This window comes from Corvus hawaiiensis, chromosome Z (genome assembly GCF_020740725.1).
Source record: "Corvus hawaiiensis isolate bCorHaw1 chromosome Z, bCorHaw1.pri.cur, whole genome shotgun sequence".
Classification (NCBI taxonomy): Eukaryota; Metazoa; Chordata; class Aves; order Passeriformes; family Corvidae; genus Corvus; species Corvus hawaiiensis.
The window spans coordinates 30,410,391-30,431,566 of record NC_063255.1 but is presented as its reverse complement, the minus strand read 5'-3'; the positions used below and the strand labels follow the sequence as shown (position 1 = coordinate 30,431,566).

Here is a 21,176-nt window from a genome sequence, read left to right as displayed (position 1 = left end):
AAGTTGGTGAAAGGTCTAGAGGATAAGTCCTATTAGGAGAAGCTGAGGGACCTGGAGTTTGTTTAGTCTGAAGAAAAGGAGGCTCAGGGGTGACCTTCCTGCTCTAAAACTCCCTGAGAGAAGGTCGTAGCTAACTGGGGGTTGGCCTCCTCTCCCAGGCAATTAGTGACAGGATGAGTTGGATATCAGGAGGAATGTCTTGATGGAAAGGATTGTTAAAAATGAGCAAGGGCTGCCCAGGGAAGTGGTGAAGTCACCATCCCTGCAGGTGTTCAAGAAAGGACTGGACATAGCATGACCTAGCTGACAAAGTGGTGATCAACCAAAGATTGGACTCGATAGTCCAGAGGTCTTTCCCAGCCTAAATGATTCTGTGATTCTGTGCAGAAGTACCATCCCTGTATGCCAAAAGACAAGTGCTGGAGGCAGTGGGTGGGGGGGTTGGGGGGAAGAAAACCAGTCTGAACAAGAGAGTTTTGCCTGTGACTCCGTAAAGAAAAGAGTTTATGACCTTTGGAAGAAGTGGAACTCCACTCAGGAAGACTACCAAGACTACCAAGATGCAAGTTTGTATGGAGAGAAAATTTAAAGAGCCAAAGCCCACCTAGAACTTAATTTGGCTACTGCAGTAGCCAGCAAAATGTTTCTATCAATACATCTGGTGAGCTAGAAGACATAGATGGGGAACAGAATGATGGCCTGATAATCCAAGGAAAAAAATTAGCAATTGATACACCACTTAGACACACACAGGTCTATGGGGGCAAATGGGATCCTCCCAAGGGTACATGGTTTAGTGGTTGATTTGAAGCATAAGGTTAAATGTTGGATTTGATCACCTAAATGATTCTATGTTGACATGTTTATATGGAAATAAAAATAGTCTTAATGTGTAGACACAGCAGACAGATGACAAGATCTTAGAGGCTGTCCTCTCTATAAATGGATCTAATTACTGGAGGTAAATAATAAGACAATTTCAGAGGAAAGTTTACTACATTTGTGCAGAAAGGAGATTATGAACGAACAGCAAAAATCAAAGACATTGTTTACATGGCCCTTATTTTTACAGAACTGGTAATAGGTTGAAACCATGGTCCATCCTGGCCCTACAAAGTTACTAACTGGAATCCTTTTATTATAATAATGTAATGCAATTGTATCACATAAGTTTGTATTTGAAAATAATGAACAATAATTAATTAATAAGAAAATAGGGAGTGCAGGGCTGGTTTTTGCAATTAAAGACCAGACCAAAAGTGCAGAGTCTAAATGCAGCCAGATCCAAAAACGTTTTAGACATGGATGAGCGTGTGATGCCAACCATGAGCAACATGACCTTCCTGTTCCACAGAACAGTCTCAGAAGAAAAGTTGGTTTGATCAGTGTAGTGGCTCCTAATGTAACTTCTTTGTCCTATGTGGGAGACCACACAGTCTGAGAGAGAAGTCAGAAGGGTCAGTGTAGCAGTTCCAGCCTTACTGTGTGTAGTCTCTAAGGATGTAGGGTCCCCTGCGTTTCTCCCAAGATATTAATGAATTCTCCCCTTTTCCTCCCCAGGGTTTTGTTTAAGCTCTCTTCTCAGTCTCTCTGGATGCTCATCAAGTTTCTTTAGTCTTTCCTCATAATCTCTTCAACTGGGTTACCTCTTGCAGGTCTCTTCTGTGTCTCTCTTGAGGGACCCTGGACAATATCTGCTACAGACTGGTAGAGAATGCCCAATTCCTGACAGACTTACTCAAATTCTGTGTCTCACACTTGGCTCTTGCCTCACTGGCATTCACAGTCTGCCCTTTCTGAAAGCATCTCCACACTTTCTCCATGACACTTTTACAACTCTCATAGCAGTTAACAAGCTGCTTACCTGTAAACCGTTCCCTTATTCTTCTCTATTCTTTCATACTAAATTTCAGCCAGGCCCAGCCATACCACCTGACACAATCTAGCCCTTATTCTATAAACAGTCCTGTAACTCTTTCTATATATTAATTTCATATAATCATCATGTTTCAGTCATCCCCATGGCTTATGAAACTCAGTAGATTTCCAACCATGCTGTTGATATTTCTACTGTAGTTAGAACCATTGTTTCTTGGAGGCAGACTTGGGGAATGGGTTAATATAATCAACTTGCCAACAACCTTCACCAAGCTTTTGTCTTGGAATTGTCATCAGCAATAAATGCAATTCAGGGACCCTGAAAGCAAAGGCAAGGTTTGGTCTAATCTTATCACTGAACTAAATACAAGGTGCAGAGCACTGAAGTCGCCACAGCATCTCTAGACTGTGCATACCTGGTTCTCAGAGAAAGCTCAAGGCTCAAGACAGGTAATCACAAGCTGCAGAAAATTGGATTGTTCATCCCTTGCAACATATGAACATTTTTTTTTCAGTAGGGCTTCTACTGGCTTCATTTCAGATCAACAGCTTTGTTCGGCTGCTGTTATTTCCTTACTTACTTTTCTGTGATTACCTTCTTACTGGGGACTCCAGAAATATGTAATAAAAGAAAGCAATATGCAGTATTTTATGTGGGCTCATTGCAGGTCATTAAAAAAAATGTACGATAACCAGTTGAATCCCATTATTTCCTTCACCCCTTGCTGAGACCAGGAGTACAGACAGTTCTGTTTCATCTTTGTTTTGTTTTACCCCCTCTACAGGGAGATAGTAGAGTAGTGTGTGGGGTGATGTCTTTGTTTATTTGAACTTCTGTTAAGACCTTGCTTGTTCTGCTCAGGCACCACTTGAGGTACGACCTGAGGAGAGTATGAGTAACTTACAGCAGCAGAGGACCGAGTCCACCAGGGTATAGCTTAGCAGTGTAGCAGTGTCAAAATGGAATCAGAGCCTGGTTAAAAGATGTCATTTGTAGACTCCACCAACATTGCCACAGGGTGTTTGTGGCCAGCTTGAGCCATGACATCAAGATAAAATGCAAAACCCTTTGGGACGGTGAGGAGAAGCATACAAATGTGTCATCCTCCAAGCAGTAACCAGTTTTCTTCAGAGTACAGATCCAGGCCATGTTCTTTGAGAAGCTGAACATGACTGTTTTGTACCTTGGCACTCAAGACAGCCCTGCAATTTGCATCCTGCCTCTGAAGACTTAATTTCAAAGTAAGAGAATAATCTGTTAACAAGTACAGAAACCATGGTGATGACTGTACTTCCACAAACCTAAATTATTTTTCCAATTATGGAAGGAGCTGTGAAATGCAATCTCGGCCACTAAAGCTCTCCTACACATCATACAGATGTTCACAGCTTTCCTCATGCTGTGAAATACTCATCAAAATAGAAGCCTAATTAACACCTCTTATAAAGTCTGCAAAAAGTGACTCACCAGAGTTATGCTGTGAGCAGCAAAAACTGGATTCCTTGGACATCACCAGCAATATCATTCACACATGTACCCATGTCAGCCCTTGTAAAGGTGCACATGATCAAGAGAATTAGTCAGGGTAGAACTGAGACATATGATTTTCCAGACTCCAAATTATAACCAAATGATTACTTTCACAACACAGTTAAGACAAAGAAACACAAGTTGTTCTAAAAGGCTGCTTCAATTATTAGCTGTTTATGACAATCTGAGTACACAAGGACAATCAGAGGAAGAAAAGGGAGAGGTTTATATTTCTTTTTAAAATAAACTTTTAATGTGCTATATAGGCATGATCACTACAAGATCTTCCACCTATACGCAATACTACACACTGTTAACACACTGCATTTTCACTGTACATTAAAAAATCTGGGAAGAATATTCCTTCACTGGAAAAATATCATACAATCACTTAAATAAACAAAGACAACATTACAGTGCAAACAAAATCCTGGTTTTATTTATTCTGCAATTACTGAATACTTTCTAAAAGTCTTTTAGAAAAATAATAAAAAAACCTTCCCATGGACAACCAATACTTTCTGAGATGATTTCCTCTTGCTGAACCAAGAACCTTGATCTGATCCTTGAAGCTGTAATAAGCTGTATACACATTTGTATGATGCATATTCCCATGATCTGTATGAAGCAATGAATCCCAACCCAAAATCTGCAGACAGCAATAAAATGGCACTTGCTGGCTTCATCTGACTTTTGATCAGACCCATGACAAAAAAGGTCTGGTACAATAGTTATCCCCATGAATTAAAGACAAAGTGCTTAAGGAAGCCAGACAAGGCCTTGGTTAATGATGCTGCTGTTGGTTTCTACTGGTAATTGCTGTTAGACAGAGTAGAGGCATACATTTTTTTTCCTTTAAAGAAGAAAAACAGGCCATGGAACAGCAACCATGCCAGATTCAACATGCAAAAGAAGAAACATGACATATTTCTGTCCCAAAGAGCATGACAATGTCGCTTGAACCCGCAAAGGCCAAGATTCAGACAGAGCAGATATCACCTGATTCCTAATCTGTGTGAGCTCTGCCACCTTCATAAACTCCTACTCTGGTGAGAGAATATACTAATTTAAAAGTGCCTGTATGCTCTTGTCAGTTGGGTGATGTTAAGAGAGTAAAGAGTTATGCAAAGACTTTAGGGAAATAAAAAAACAGGTAGGTGAGTACATGAAAAAGGGGATGGTTGTTTTCACTTGGAGAGGAATGTTGTCTCTTTGTCCTCCACTGTGCCACCCTTCTCGGAAAACTGGAAAACCTATTGCAACACAGCTTCCGATTCTGGGTGAGACAGAGACAGTTTGACCCGCTACCGTTGCTGCACAGAATGACACTGGGCTCTTCACATACATATGATCCACTTCTGTTCAATCTGCATTGGATGTCATATAAAGGATAAGGCAGGCTTAAAAAGAAACAGAATATTTAGCACCAGTGACAGTATATGGGTCATCCTTGAGGTTCTTATCAGAGTAGACAATACAATGAAGCACTACTTTTACAGGCAGTAAGTGGTTATTCCATTACAATTTTCAGATCTGCACTTCTTTCTAAGCATACATAAAAAAATAGTAGTAGCTAAGAAAGCTGAATTAAATAGCACACAATTTCACAGTCCTATTGCTGTCTGTAAAATACATAACCTGCATAAAACCAGTTTGCTACTATACCAGCTGATGGGTTAATGCACAACATTCTAGACATATGTGGGAGATGGCACAACACGAGGACTATAAGGCTATAGATTCCCCAGTTCCAGCCTGTGTACAATTATAACTTTTCACTTACCTCACTGAATGAGCACACAGAGCATTTAGAAAATATGTCCCAAATGGATGGGCACTGAGTTGGCAGGACTAAGATACAGAACGGCTTCTACAGTGCTTCTGGCTGTCAGTGACTGAAATACACAGCAGGAGGCAGGCTTCTGCTCATGGTGAAAAAGAACACTGGCCAGAAGGTATGTGCCAACGGGGCTGTGCTTTAAGAATGCCTTGGCAGACGTGAAAAACAAATTCTGCTCTGCTATATACCACAGTTCTCACAGCTGCAAAAGCCATCTTGTGGAAAGGCAGTGTGACACACATGCTAGCCTGCTACATCAGTAGGACAGCTGTTTGATCCAGATGAATGAGCAAGTGAAGATTTTGCCTATTAAAGCTTTATAAAAGCCTTTGAACACCCTCATGCATAAATACTAACCCACATATCAAAATTACTTATCCTAACTACTTAAAACATCATGGTGTAACTGCCCCAAACAGAATTAGCTGCCTGTACCTACAAATGAAACTTGCAAATGAAGACAGTAAACATTAAGAGATTATTGTACCAAAAAAGGATAAAAATATATAACAAACTACTGTTTAATTACATCCCCTATTTGTAAGTAATTGACCGTGATTCACTCTCACAAAATTATTTTAAGTTTGTGTGTCTAACAGAAGTTCAATATTTGACTACCCTGAGAAACTGCATTAAAAAATCCCAAACCCATCAAGCTATGTGACCAGAGCTAGAGACTTGCCTGTTAAGCAGCTCCTTCTCAGGTCTATCAAGAACACCCTAGGGTCCCTCAGAGTAAGGTTACTCTTTCTCCTGGAGAAGTTTCTCAGGGTAGCAAGAGAATAAAAGTTGTTGGTTTTTTACTGCTGAGAAGAACTTGTTGGTTCTTCTCAAAACATGAAGGAAGAACTTTTGTTGGGAAGCACTTTCATTCACATAGAAGGTCTGGGAAGGTTATCTGCTCTCCTTGCACTAAAATAAGTGTTCTTTCTCTTACGCAGCAATACAGTTCTAGAGGCATGCTGCAGCACAAGTCTATCACACACACAGTCCCACAGACAACTCTGCAGAGAGCCCACATTCACAAGACTAAAGGCTGCCTCTCCCCATCATAGACTCAAGCTCTGAATTCTGGCAACGAATTTTGTGCAACCCAGCTTATCTCTCACCTCCCATCCACAGGAAGGGGTGAGACCAGGTTGTTAGAGAGTCCGTACAGCCACGGGGTAGAGCAAGGACAAGTGTTCTGCTCCTTTGATAGGCAACTTTTTTGTGGTGTAGTAGTGGATGACTTCAGGAACACTGTCGAAGGGAGGGCTGTTCTGACCCAGGATGTATTTCTCTTTGGTTTTCATCAGCTTCATATGCATAAAACCTTGACTGCTCCTGCAAGGAAAGCAAAGTGTAAGTTCATGCTTGTGCATAGAGAGGAGGAGTGCAGCACCGTAACAGGCTCTCCTCATGGAGGGGAATGCAGAACAAAATGCCAGTAGTTGCTGGGTGACAGCCTGAGACAGTGGCCAGATTTGACAGAGTGACTGCTAGTTGCAAACCCATGGACAGTCCACCACAAAGGCAGCCTACGGTAGTATTTTGTTTTCAGCACCTGTGCTGCCTGGATCCACGTGCAAGGCTGTCTCACTCAGAAGGTAATCCCGAGGTGTGCCAGAGGACAATCCATTTCCTTCCCATGGCCCCTCCCTCCGGCCCCTTCAATATTTTCCTATGAACACTTAGTTTTCATTATAGCAAGTCATTACTTCTGGACCCAAAGATATTTGTGGTGCTGGCCTGTCAGAGGCCTTAGGGTCCCTTCACAGGCATGAGTGGGCCATAAACCTTGCTCAGCTAGGCAAGATGTCCTGTTCTACCCTGTGGATGCCTCAGAACAGACCTTACCATGCCACCCTGGCAGTAAACGTCCAGAACATATTTCTGTGTAATCTGGTGGCTTCAGGTGGGAAAACTTCTCCAGATGAGCATGTTCCCAAGGTTCATGGTATAATACTGCACTATACTGAGCACTATAATGAGCAAGGGCTGCTATCCTGTGGTCTTTTTGCAGGCAGAATGCACAGTGTGACTTCCACAGCAGAAGCATTCTGACCGGTCTGCACAATACACTGCCTCTTTGAGAGAAGGCTCGTGATTACACAGGCAGGAGAAGAGTGTCATGGAACTGACCTGCCTGCTCTTGGCAAAGCAGCCTGTCCAACATCATGCCATTCTCATGGGTAGCACCCACACTGCCATACAGCACCAGAGGTAAAGCTGGCCTCAGCTCTTCCCAAAAGTGACCCTTCAGTGTCTGCTGTCTTAACATAACATTATAGGCTACTTAAAAAGTGTAGAGTTCAGCTAGGACAACACAAGCGCAAAGAACAGCTCCTACATGTGAAGATGTTAAATGAGGCTTAGAAGGTTTTTACAGCTTGCTTGATGTCCCAATCCCTAACCTTCTGGCTCCAAGCCATTGCATCTTCTAGGTGTGTCCAGGGGCAGAGACAATAGCGTTAAAGCGCTGGTCTGTGTCAGCAAAGAAACCCAATTCAAGATGACACAGAAAGCTGCAGCAGGAAAACAAATTATGTTAAAACCAGCTTCTCTAAAATCTGCCATATTCTAGCTGGCAGGTGCAGCATTCCCTTTGTAAGTGTCTGTATCATAATCAAGCTCATGTCTTTCAGATGTATTCAACAATTCTCTGATGAAGAGAACCTTTCTGGTGGGCAGAAACCACTGCAGGCACTGTAATTATGGCTCTACATGCTTAAAATCTTGCTTTAAAGATCAATTTCTTAGTGGGAAAATATATCTTTCAAGTCATAATTAATCTCTAAATTATTTCCCTTAAATAAGAGCGACATCTTTAAATACTTATGAGGACAGATGTATTGCTCTCTTTCTTCAGTTCACTATGAATCTACTTTGCCACAACATGCCTTGAAAGTGTGCAGATAAATTAAGGTGCATGCTAATTTCAGAAGTACAGCAAGGTTTGGAGAACAATCTGTTAAGTGCACTTTAGTGAAGAAAAGGAAAAGACACAAGCCCTTTTTAGAACAGAAAGACAACGCACACAGTAGGAACTAACTGCTACAAGCCATGTATTCATGACAGACAGCTGTTGCTTCCCCAAAAAGGCCCTATGTATGTACTCAGGTTTCAGTAGCACATAGTCATTGAGCTTACACAAAAAGAATCTCTACTATATCATGACAGCTGAGCCTTCTGGAAGGTCACACTGAAGGTGAGGGAAAAGAATGTGAGCTAGAAGTCATGAATAGCAGGCTAATGGAATGTAGCCCAAGCAAATCTACAGCTTCTGCCCTTGGGATGGAACAAACCTAAGCAGCAGTGCAAGCTGGGGCACAATGGGCCAGAAAAGGAACTATGGTAGGGAGGACACATGGTGGGAAGGAGAATGATTCAAAGGACTGCCCATGAAGGCCTACTGCAGCCCGGGCTGCATAGCAAAGTGCAGCCAGCTGCTGGAAGAGAGTGACTACTACTTCTACAGAGCACTTGGGAGGCTGCATCTGTAACTGGTGAGAGGGGTGTCCTGTAATAAGAGGTGTCAATACTGGAGCATATCCAGAGCAGGACCACTACATGTGGTCTGGGAGCGGGAGTACACGATGTACGAGGATGGACTTGAGAGAATTGTGTCTGTTTAGTCTCCAGGAGGAGAAAAGGTGAAATGGAGGGTGTCAGGTTGCAATCACCCAACTGCTTAAAAGGGAGAGTTAGAGAGAAAACAGAAGTTTCTCAGTCAACAAGCACAGGCTGCAAGGGAGTTCCCACTGGACATAGGGGCTTCTTCCTCACAAGAGTGCTAGAGCCCAGGGACCAGGATCAGGCAGGTCAGGAGGGTTTCATCCGCACAAGTTTCCAAAGCATTCAGCAACCTGGTAAGTATGTACTGCTTGGAGCAGGGGATTGGACTAGACTCCTCCAGAGGTCCATTCAAGATTAGATCTCTCTAGGTAACTGGAAGGTGTGTGAAACTGTCTTCAAAGCTTTGCAGTGTCTCACACACAAATTTTCTGTTCATAAAGGAGTAGAACAGAGAGGCAAAAACCTTAAGTTAATGAACTGGTTTTACTTACTGCTAGTGTTTGCAGCCAATATCACATTGGATAGACCTGATTTCTATCCTGGCTACTTTTCTGGGTGTCCAGAACTCTTTAAACTGAGCCCTATTTCAGGCTTACTGGTAGATGAAAGCAAAGATTATGTTTTCAAATATTTTTCTCCTTCACTCCCTTTCTGCCGTCTTTATGTTTCAAATGAACTGTCACTGGTAGCAAGTAAACATAACAAACCAGACAATTCTCATCTTCTATAATGTAGAACAAATTAAGTAGGAAGAGAGTCAACTTAGCACCTTGAAATCATGCCCTTGAATTAAACAAATTCAACTGTAAACTATTCTGTGAAACTATTCACATCTATTCCAAGGATCCTTCTGTGCTGGTCTCATCTTCTCTATTTGTCCTTGAAATCTGTCTCACAGTCTCCCCTCTTCTGGTATGCCTGGACTCAGAGAATCAGTGCCTTTAGAAACAGGTAAGGGCAGAATGCATCTGCACTTGATTAACAGCATTATTGCTGCTAGCCCAGTGACTAGAATTACAGAGACCATGTCAAAAAGGAACCTGGAAGTCATACTCGCTCTTCCTCTCCTCCAAACTCTTTCAATCTAAGCTCCGAATTTAGTATGAAAAGAAATGACTGAAATTTCATGGTAATGATGGGGAAAAAAGCTTCATGGTTGAAGTGGTTGTAAATAAGTTTCTGCTTAGTTTTTGAAGCACTTTTGGAGTCTACCTGAACAAGTGCCTGACTGAGCAGTCCTGGTTTTGGAATGCCTGTTTTTCAGCTCTTTCAACAGCAATAACTATTGGAACCTGCCAGGCGCAAGGGTTTCAAAGAAAAGAACCAAAACAGTGATCCCAAATTCACATATGTGAGCACTGATGAAAGCCAGTGCCTTGAAGAGGTAAGACATACACATTTTGCAAGAGAAGGTGTTGGGACCAGAACTAAGGCATGTGATACTGTTACAATGTGAATTCTGCATGTCATGGTGGTTTTTCAAGAGCTGAAATAACTCTTCCCCACATCTTCATTCAATTGAGGGAAAACAGTGCTACTAGAGACAATATTCTATCCTTTCTTTCCTTTTTGGAACCATTCCCATGAGTTTCAAATACAGAAGAAAATTGCTAATTGCTAATCCTTTCATCAAAGTTCTTTGGAACTCCTAAGCACAGATGTTTACACAGACACAATTCTTGATACATGACTAATAGTCAGTCACACCTTGTTTAAAATGTTTGGCAACACAACCACAACACCAAGACACTTTGAATTACAGTTTCCCCTCATATTTTCTTTCAGTCTTCAAAACCCAGTGAGGATGGGAAAGGAATTGGGCAGACAGTTGATCGGAATGTGTTTTTTTGATCTTACACATGAAGTGTGATAAAAGAAGGTTTAATAAATATTAATTAGATATTAAACCTAGTATTTTTTTTTCCAGGGAATATTAATGGCTTTGAAACCTCATTCAGTGTTCACAATCAAAGTTTGGCCAAGTCTTCTGAATACTATTTTTGCAGAAGAAAGCACTGTTTTGTCACAACAGATTTTCTGCATTCATTTTGATGAAATGTCACTTGCACAAGGAAAAAAGTAACAGCTTTTTAGTAACATCAGAAAAAAAAATCTAGCAATGTAGGAAATACATGTTGTGCTCTTTTTCCATCCAGAAATGCTTTTCCAATTGGGTTGATCTACATTCCATAATTTTAACTTATATTAACATGCTGTTACTTTGAACAAAACCTATAATGTTTCATGTCAATGTATAACAACAAGAAAAGAAAATAAAACCTCTTCTGAAAAATAAAAACCACTACTTAACCTCAGACAAAAAAGTAAAAAATTGAAAAAATCATTTACTGGAGACATTCAGAGGCTGGCCTATGAACTGGTTTTCCTGTTTCAGTTTTTCTTTTTCAAGCACATTATACACAACACTGTCATTCTACACCTGACAGACACTGTCTCCACGATAAAATAAACAATGTTTCTTCCCCTACAAACAAGGTCTAGAAGTGTTCATTCACACCCAATGTGTGAAGATCACTACTGAGTCCAGGCTCCATTCTCTATAACCAGTTCCCATCTACTGCTTTGAAGGTAGTGAGAATGTTTAGCTTGCTGGATTTTCTGTAGAAGTGACAGAATCCGTGCTTTCTGCTAACAGCCGGGACCCATTATGGTTTAGGCTAGCAGCAGACTAGTAATACACTTTTACATATTTTTATTCAATTGCTAATTTAGAGACATCAAAAATGCCACTACCTCTTTGTAAATTATGCTGACAGGAAGAAACTTGTAATCTTTACAATATGACAAGGGTTACTTCCAAGAACAAAAATCAGCAGAAAGGTGCAAGTCCAGCATTCATCCAAACCCCAGAACTACCCAAAGTTTATATACTCAGCTTTGGAAATCAGGACCACTTCTACAGACTGTGATGACAAAAAAAACATAGCTTGCAGTTTCCTTTGCTATTCCGGGAAACCACATGCCTGTTTATTAGTCCACAAGATCAGGATGTCAATAGGCACCACCCTCTCTGAACTCAGCTCTGTACTTCCAGTGGCTATGATTGTGCAGGAACTATCTGACAGAACAGAAAGTAATGCCTGTTACTGTTTTTACTCACAGACCGCACATTTAGTTAACTTGTGAGATAATCCTAATCTAAAAATAAGAACAGTCACTTCCCGAAACTGAAATGCGAATCAGGAGATGAAGTGGTGTGGGCAGGGTGCACACTGCTGCAAGAGCCTTGGGAAGGGGAAATCCCAACTGAAAGGTTTAGCTAGTAGAGCTCAGTTGATGCCTGGTCTTCACTGAGCAAGACTGAAAGATGACAACCCTATCCTAAGATCCTGTTCCTTGGTTACATCAGGAAGGCATCTCTGGTGAGCTTGATGTGCACTGAAGTAATTGCTGAACACCTAAAACATTTACAAGTAAGAAATGGCTCTCCCTCTTTAATTAGCACATCTACTTCTACCTTTTTCACCAGTCTGCTTGTTAGTAAAGAACAGGTCTCAGACAATGATTTTGAAACTAGGCATTTCAATAGCAGCCAGGAATTCCTGGTCACAGCACAGTTACCAGGAGTATGGATCTCCAATTTTTACCCAGCCTTGTGCAATTATAACTGGGTTTAAGGAAAGAGTGGGTGGGTATGAGTGAGCCAAATATCTACAATCCTGAAGGAATATAGAGAAGAGGAAACACAGGGAACAATCCAGGGCTGAGAGGAGATTCAAGAGAATGTACAGCTGCCCCTCATGCCTTTGGGATCATTTTGTTCTGGGAAGGTAGATCATACTCCTTCCCTCTTCTGCTGTGGAGAATTTAAACAGTGCTGACGAGGAGGCTTAGCTCTTTAGATCACAATCCATAGAAAGATGCTTTTAGCTTCAAACACTTGTCACCAACAATAACAATTCCTTGTTTCTAACTGAGATAAGCAACATAAATGTGTACTTCAGTAAGACCTTCTTTGATGCCCCCAGAGATAGCTAATCCACATGCAATTAAATTTCACTGGGTAAACTACACCATCTCAAAGTGACAGGCATTGATATGAGCAACTTAAACTACCTCAATAACTGTTCTATACACACATGCACTTTAATTTAGCAATGAAGCTATTTTCAAGCTCATTTCATTATATTTGGAATGAAAATTTTTGGAATTTAAATCAGACAAATATCTCACACAAATTCCGCATGCAAGTTAAGCCTGTCTGGCCCTCTCATATCCACAGAACACAAAAAGGTTTCCTGCTATTGGAAAAATATGGTCCTCAGAGATGTCTCCATAGTGCAATATTCAGTTATTTTAAATGAAAATAAGCAAGTTCTACCATCTTTTCACTTTTTAAATACAGGTAATATTTGGGTAGATTCTCATTGATGTGTTTTGGGAAACAATATTTTGTTACTAGAGAAAAGAAAACTCAAAAACCAGAGTGAAGTGGTTTGGTTTTGTTTTTTGCTTTCCATTTTGTTTTTAGAAAAAGCTTGTCACATGAAACTGAAGAATAGATTTTAAATCACTGTTACTTAATCTCAGTACAAAATCAGGGTGTGATTCTTTTTCCCTGCAGCAGAAGTGAAACATTTACCTGAAAAAAAAATGCTGACTCACACATGGTAGTAAAGGTCCCTGAGGAGCATAAACACACCTAACAGACAACAGCGAACCTTGTAGTTCCATGCAAAGAGACTACAAAAGGATACAAAACGTGTGAACTCAGCGGTCCAAAATAGCAAAATATAAATTTAACTGTCACCTTTTCCTCTGGAAGTTGTGCTCTGGTTGAGTAACAAAATTCACTGGGCTGATGCAAGAATTAAGTTAAATACTTTAAAAACAAGGTCATAGTCCAAGACTCTAAATTTAAGGGAAAATCTAAACCTGAGGGAAAATTTATTGCAAAGACTGTGCCATTAATGCTTCAATGTTTGAAAATATCTAGAGGACATCTATATTGGCAAATACACAAATCAAATGACAAGAGACAACAGGAACTGAACCACAATTCTAAAGCAGATGTGTTCCAGCTCAAGGCAAACCTCTGTATTACAGAGAGATCCCCAAAATAATAGCAAAGGAATAATGACTTAAAATATCCTACAAAATATTTTTCTTCTCAAGTCCTAGAACGGAATCTTAAACTAGTTTAACAGATGCACTTTCTCTCAACCCAAACTGGGGATATAATACCAGTCTGAAATGTACTGTTTAGACTATAAGACCAACCAAGGTAGAGTAGATGTGGGCCTATGTTTCTAATGAACCTACGAATGTGAAAAGAAGGATCAGCTTTGGTGCTGTTTATAAAACTGCTTGTTACCACCAGGTATCACCATCATTCCCAGCAGCAAAATGTATCTCCAGAACAGACTTGTGAAAAAACGGCATAAAAGCCAAACTGGCAGGAGCAATGCTAGTGAAAAGGGCAAGTTGGCCTGTGTCCCAGACCTACTTGGAAGGTTAGGTTCCACATCAGACCCTATCCTGCAAGAAGGAAAGAAAGGAAACATTTTTCTTTGCACCTGTACATCCTATACCAAGCTCAAGGGGCTTCTTTTTCTCCTGCACAGAAAATCCTGACAATCTTCCTCAGCTAGAAAATGAAGTGCACTCATGGTCCTGTCATGGGCAGGAGAGCTGGGTTAGATGGTCTTTGATTATCCCTTCCATCCCCAAATGTTCTATGACTCAATTTTATGATATTTTGAAGACAACATCTGTAACATACCCAGCTCAGCCTAAGCTAGAAAAAGCAAATTCAGAGCAGCAGTAAGACTGGAACACTGCTCATTTCCTAATTCTGTAGATCTTTCATCCTCAATCCGGGGCTTTTTACTTTAAAGAACTTTACTTTGTACGGCTTTGCTCCAGTAAAGCACACAAAACAAAAGGAGTAAAATCCCCAAACAATACAGCTCCTTATTCAGCCTAAAGCAGAAGCAGCAGGAGCATTTCAAATTAGAACCAGAAAAAAAATTAATCCAAGTTTATTTAGTTAAGTGGACACCAAATGAAAACTAAAAATCTCTTAACATCCCCAGGCAGGAAGGTACTAATTCAGTGACTGTAACTGTACATCATGCAGGCTGACAGTCCCAAACTCTCTGGGACCCCTTCAGAGCTAAACCAGTGCAGCAATAAACAGGATAATTTTCTCATCTTGCCCCAGAGAAGTTAGGGCTTAAAAATACATTCACCATGTTTTACTAACAAGTACTTACTTCAGTGAAAGGGAATAGTCATGCTTGCTTGTTTGACTATTTCTTACAAGGTAACTACATTCCTTACATAAACGTAACAGGTTTTCTGCATCTGTCCGACTGATTGCTCCATGATACCATCTAGAAAAAAAGCAAAGAGGTTAATACACACACAAATATTCCCACTCATACTGCTTTCACTACTTAATTTTTTAAGGTATGAATTGTTATCAATAGCATATGGATACCTTTAAATTCTAATATGTTACAGATAAAAAGCACTAGATGAAGTTATTATAAATTGTGGAGGCTTGTATTTCCTGTCAGCTGAGGGGAAAAACTCAGATCAGGAGACCACGCAATAAGACTGGTGTACATTTACGTAAGAAATTCCCATTTAGAGCAACACATTATAATCTGTCTTGCAAACAGTAGATCCATCTGCTCTATTTCATCCCTGGGATACATCAGTTTTTAAACTAATATACGAGATAAAAAGACAACAAAACCAAAGAAATAGAAAATCACATGTGGAGAATATGAACAGTTAACAGTGGAAGAGATTTGCTAAAATAAATTTTTGAAAAAGGAGAAGAGTGATAAAGTGTGGAGATCTATCAAAAAGACACATCCTAAACAAAGCTGTGGCAACTCAGAGTGTTATATAAATCTCTGATGGATCTGTGGAGTGGGTGTGAACAATTCAGGGAAAAAAGGAAACTGGGAGAGGAGAGGTGGGTCCTTCATTAAACTAGCCCCTGCAAACAAGGAAGCTTCTCAGCACATGCTGCTCTGTATCAGCTTTCAAAATCTCAAGACTCCACAAGTAAGCACTTTGACCCTTCCCCTAAGTTTCCAGAGCAACATAGCGTGTCTTGCCCTGTACTGGGTCAAACACGTCCCTGAGGAAGATCTCTCCCTCCCTGCAATTGCCAGGTGCCCTTTGAAACGCTGTGTGACACTACCACATCTGCCTAAGCAAGCCAATGCACACATCAGAAGTGCTCTCTGTCTGTTCTTGCCAGGAACTGTTGTTTGCTTTGTGTAAAAGAGTTTTATTCCATTTGTTCTTACTCTAAGAAAGATGCTCCAACTAAAAGAGAAATGAATAAAGACCAGATAAATCTCTTTGACAGAAATCATGCTCTTAACTACTTTGTGCTGGTGTCTCCATTGTCAAATCTGATGAGTGTGTTAAAAAAACAAGTTGGTATTCAAATTAAAAATTCATTGTGTGCTCGATTAGAACAAAACTCTTTATTAGAGGGAACTAAAAAGAGGTTATACTTTGTATAGTCAAGACAGACTAGAAAGGGAGGTCCTGATGGCTTCATCACTTCACAAATAAGATGGAGACACAGATGCAAATGATTTCAGGCAGTGTCTTCCTCTTCATGTCCCATTAGATATTTACTGGTGAAGGATATTTCTCAATAAGCAATTTAAAAACTAGACTGCCTTCTGAGTGTGAGGGAATAATACTAACACAAGTGTGAATCAGAAAATGGATTTGGGAGAGTTTAAAAACTATTCCTATTAAGCTAAAATTATCTTTATTTTCTTTTCTCCCCAAAGGGCCAAATTAAACAAAAGTGAAGTACTATGTTACCAAAATCGGGGAGATATCCTGGACTCTGATATTCAGAGAGAAATGGAAAAAGAACACAGGGCTGGTTTGAGGAAGAAACACCTGCTTTTAAGAGTTGAAAGTAAAACAGTTGATAAGAGAACATCTGATTCAGATGTGACGTCTGGAAGCTGTTTTGGCTACAGCTGAGAGTGAACAGCAGTATCCAGAAGTGTAATTGCTTGTGAGTCATACGCCCATGTAAATGGGACACTCAGATTGCTCCTGTTCCAGCTACCTAGAGTGGCAATCATAGTGTTGATAATTAACTTTAAGTTCCTGAGTGATTTGCTGTTCAACTGTATTGGGTCTGTTGGTCCTGGGTGTGCTTATTTTTTTAAATGTCAGCATATAGGCATTTGTGAAGAAAGGTCAAAGATTCAAACATCAGTTGTGTGGTCTTTAAAAAGTGCAATGACAGCTTGTGAAAGACACCAGTGCAAAAGCATGGAACAACCTGAATGTCTTCTAAGTATCCTGGAAAACACAAGCACACAATGCAAACCTGAAAGCAAAATCCCAACATAATCGCAGTTTGACCCTTATCAGGATCTCCCAAGTTTTAAGTACCCTGATTGTGGTTTACAGAATGCTCTTCCTGATGTCCCTTACTTTGTCAATGGTCAGGTGTCAGCCACTAAGGGGCCACAGCTCCACTGAAGACAGGAGAGCAGCATCAGTTATACAGTAAATATAGTAAGTTATTACAGCTTACATAATGCAAAGCACTACTCTGTTTCTGAGTTAGAGCAAAACAGGAAACTACCAGATCTTGATTATAAGGCTGGGAGGGATTCACTTTCAGTAAGACAATGGAAACAGCAGAACACACTTTTTCTTTACACTGTTATTGAGGAAATAGAACAAATTACTTTGATTCCCTTGGGTCCATGAGTTACTAAGTTCATAGTCACAGATTCCTCAGTCACAAGTAACTAAAAATATTTTCTTGATATACTAACACACCTTGGTATTTCTGCCTGTGTGGGGAATATCCTAACCTACCTATCCACTTGCCAATTTGTGTGCTGCCTTTCCTTTAGATCTTGTACTCCTTTCTGCAAAAACAGAGTCCACTTCTGCAGAAAAAGAAGGAAGGGTTTGGCATGTCCTGTGGAGATGTCTCACACTACTAAAGCTTGAGGAATTTGAATTATTATGAATAATCTATGGTACAATAAATGTAAACTCTTCCACTTTCTGACACATTATTGTTAACCGTGCATTCATTTTAGGTTTGATCCATCATAAGAATCAAAAATACCTAATGTCACTGGCATTTGAATAGTTAAAGAAGGAAAAACTAGACCTGCACTTTTCAGTTGTTACATGTAACTGTAGTTACACTAAAAGACAGATGAACACAACAACATATTTATGAGTCAAAAATTAGGTAACAGAAACTTACCTTCCTGCAGTTATTTTAAATGTATTTGGGGGTGGGAGTGACTTTGGCGAGCTGAAACCGCCCAAATTGGAGGACCAAATTTACAGTTAAATTTATAGCCTTTTAGTCATTTACCTAACAATATCAGTGACTGATTTCACAATAATGGTTGCTACTTCCTCTACTGAAGATAAGCAATCTGTCAATGGGCAGATGGTTCAAAGGCTGAGGTTGATTAGATGGAACATGACAACATGCAGATGATATTATTATCTGTTTCAAACTTAAGCTTCCAAATACTGCCTAGAAAAATAGACTGTCAAGGAAAAGCAATTTCTGGAACTACCTCCTCTCAAACATTAGGAGAGGATTCCCTCCTACTGAGGATTCAAAGTGCAAAAGGATTGTTAATTCTCTTAATACCACTAGCATTAAGAAACAAAGTATTCTCAAAAAGGGCACACTCACATCCATGCTAAATTATGCCCTCCCTTCTCCAGTGCAAAGAAATTCTGCCTCTAACTCAGAATGACAGTTTCTGGAGTGGACTGCCTTCGGGGATTCAAGACACATCATCTTCACTTTACTGCATGAATCCACTGGCTTCTCAGTGCCCAGAATTATCAGTCTAACCTTTTTAAATTGCTCCACATGGAGATTTTTCTCTGTGTAGCAGGAATTCTGGCCCCTTCTCTGAGGCTGCACCTTTGGTATGATACAGGACAGTGGGTTGTTCCATCACACAATCCAGTCTGGCCAAATTGTTCAAGGAAGGGCAACAGTGAGGCAGGACAGGGGCCACTCTTGTGGATACCAGACTTTTACTGCAAGGAATTCACCCAGAACCTGAATTTGGAGCTGATAGAAGTGCATCTAAATACCACTCTCAAGTCTGATACCAGAAGAGTAGAAATAACACTCTCTTTTCTGAAAGCTCTTTAAGTGGTCTTATCATTCTCTTCCTGAAGGAGAGATGCAGGGCACATCTGACGTGTTAGAAACATGCAGACACAAATATATGGAATTCATGCAGCTTTTAAGCAGAATTTGGTTATATGTGATATACAGCTTTTTTTCCCTAATGCAGTATAAACAACAAGGTTGAAAATGGAATAACTGCACATACTTGACAGATAAAATTCACTGATCCTGAGACGAGTTTCCTGTTTAACACTATTTTGTTCCCCTACAAAAATTACTTACACTTTGCAGGACTAATAAGAGTAGGTCTTTGGGGCTTTGGAGACACTGAGGAGGGAGGCTCGACGCTAGGATCTGGGCACTTGGTGCTCCTGTAAGTGGGGATGCAAAGAGCTAGAGAGCAATTACTGTGCTTACTTACATCTGCTTTTCCAGTTGAATAGTTGGATCTATTCTCTCTCCCAGGATCCCACAAAATTCTGGACTGCCATGTTTGATGGGTTTAAAGCCTCCTCCAGGTGCTCTTAATTGCCTGTGCTGGTCATTTGAGGGAGAAGGAGATGCTTGCCGTTTCCCACTTCCATTAAACTGGGCTGCAAGATACACAATAATTACCTCTCCAGGCAAGGTTAGCAAAGACCAAAAGAGTTGCAGCACTTAGAGAGGTTTTCACACCCTACAGAGAATAAACATATACCCACTAGCTTTAAGATGCTTTATCTACAAAGTTATATGTATCATGTAAAGTGTTTCTTACTATGCAAAGTACAGTCCTAAAACTCTCTTGCTTTTCCAGTAACAAAATTCACACTCTTCTAAACCTTGTTACAATAACTAGTGCTTATCTTAACACTTGATACTTTGATCCTCCAGAGATGATGCTGTTAAGTAAGAGTAACAAGCCTTCAGTCACCTGCCATAATTCCAAAAGCAAGTATGTGAGAACATCAATTTGCCTCAGTTTATGTGGTATCATTGTAACAGTGATCCAGGTGCAAATCAGGCAGATAACACCCATCTATCCATATCAGAAATACTGTAAAGTAGGAAAGAATTGACAGTGCATTCACTTACACACTGCTGGCACAAAGCTTTTGCCTTCAAAGTCTAGGAAAGTGAGGAAAAAAGAAAAATAGCCTTCCATCATTTCTCTCGCTAACTGTACTATTCCAAGAAAAGCAATTCAACTTATTTTGCAAAGCTGCAACTTATTAGAGCACTGCAACACCTGTAGCCAAGCACATGCTAATGATGTCAGCATTCTACACTTACAGATTCCATATATTTACAATTAAAAAAAAAAAAAAAAAAAATCAAAAGACAGAATGTTGACAGGAACAGTGAAAGAATCTACCCACACCCTACTCCTGACTCTCATTGCCTCTTATGGTTTGCTGCTTCATCAAAAACTAGCACTCCCAGCTGCAGATTTTATTTTAAGGTCATCTAGTGAGGACCAGGCAGAGAACCTTCACTGTGTCAGGAGGTAAAAATAAGTGGCCACAAGCACAAACAGCTCAGTCAGCCCCCCTATGTGAGCTCCTGTCCTGGGGTGATGCTACGAAGCCGCTTTATTCCTTACCCATCCGCTCAATGCCCAAGGATGCTGCTGCTTTAAGATGGACCCGGGGCCGGGGCCACAGGACCGAATGCGGGGCCGATGAACGGCTGGACCCAGCGGCTTGGGGGCTCTGGAGGGAGTGTGCCGGGAGCGCTGTGCTGTTTTTCTGGGTTTCCTTTGTGTTCCAGCTAGCTGGGAACTGGTCCGGTTGGGTTTTTTTCTTGTTCTTTTTTCCCTTTCCTTCCCCATGCCTCACTGCCTCCCTTCCCTCCTTGCCAGTCCGGGGAGCCTGCGGGGGTGGCCCCGGCTGGTCCGAGGCCGGGTGTTTGTTCCCTCTCCGGGAATTTGTTGTACGTTGAGGGATTTTTTTATCCCGTTCTGCCCTATTTTGCTCATGTGTTAATAAACAGTTTGGTTTCTTTTTCCCACTTTCACTCCTTGTGACCCATTTGTCTCATTGACGGAGGAAAGGGGGAGGCCCTTTTCCCTTCCAAGGAGACACTCACTCCAGAGTGTTTCCTCCTGAAGTTTTGTCTCCAAAACCGAGACAGTTTCAACAGCAATAGCAGGGGAAAAAATGTTACAAGAAAAACTGAAGGGACTCCCTCCAAAACTTGCAGGCCTTACATGCATTTAGAAGGAAACTTACTATAACACA

At 40.7% G+C, this 21,176-nt stretch overlaps 1 protein-coding gene across 1 annotated transcript in view; it reads right to left on the bottom strand.

The window, feature by feature from the left end:
* Window positions 1-3,639: 3,639 nt before the first annotated feature.
* Window positions 3,640-21,176, bottom strand: part of SHB (SH2 domain containing adaptor protein B) — a 60,822-nt gene continuing 43,285 nt past the window's right edge. The window contains exons 4-6 of the mRNA XM_048291657.1: window positions 19,379-19,550; window positions 15,044-15,163; window positions 3,640-6,575 (exon numbers count right to left, since the gene is read on the bottom strand). Coding sequence (XP_048147614.1) covers window positions 6,392-6,575; window positions 15,044-15,163; window positions 19,379-19,550 — 476 coding nt within the window. The 3' untranslated portion in view covers window positions 3,640-6,391. The remainder of the gene's footprint in view (window positions 6,576-15,043; window positions 15,164-19,378; window positions 19,551-21,176) is intronic.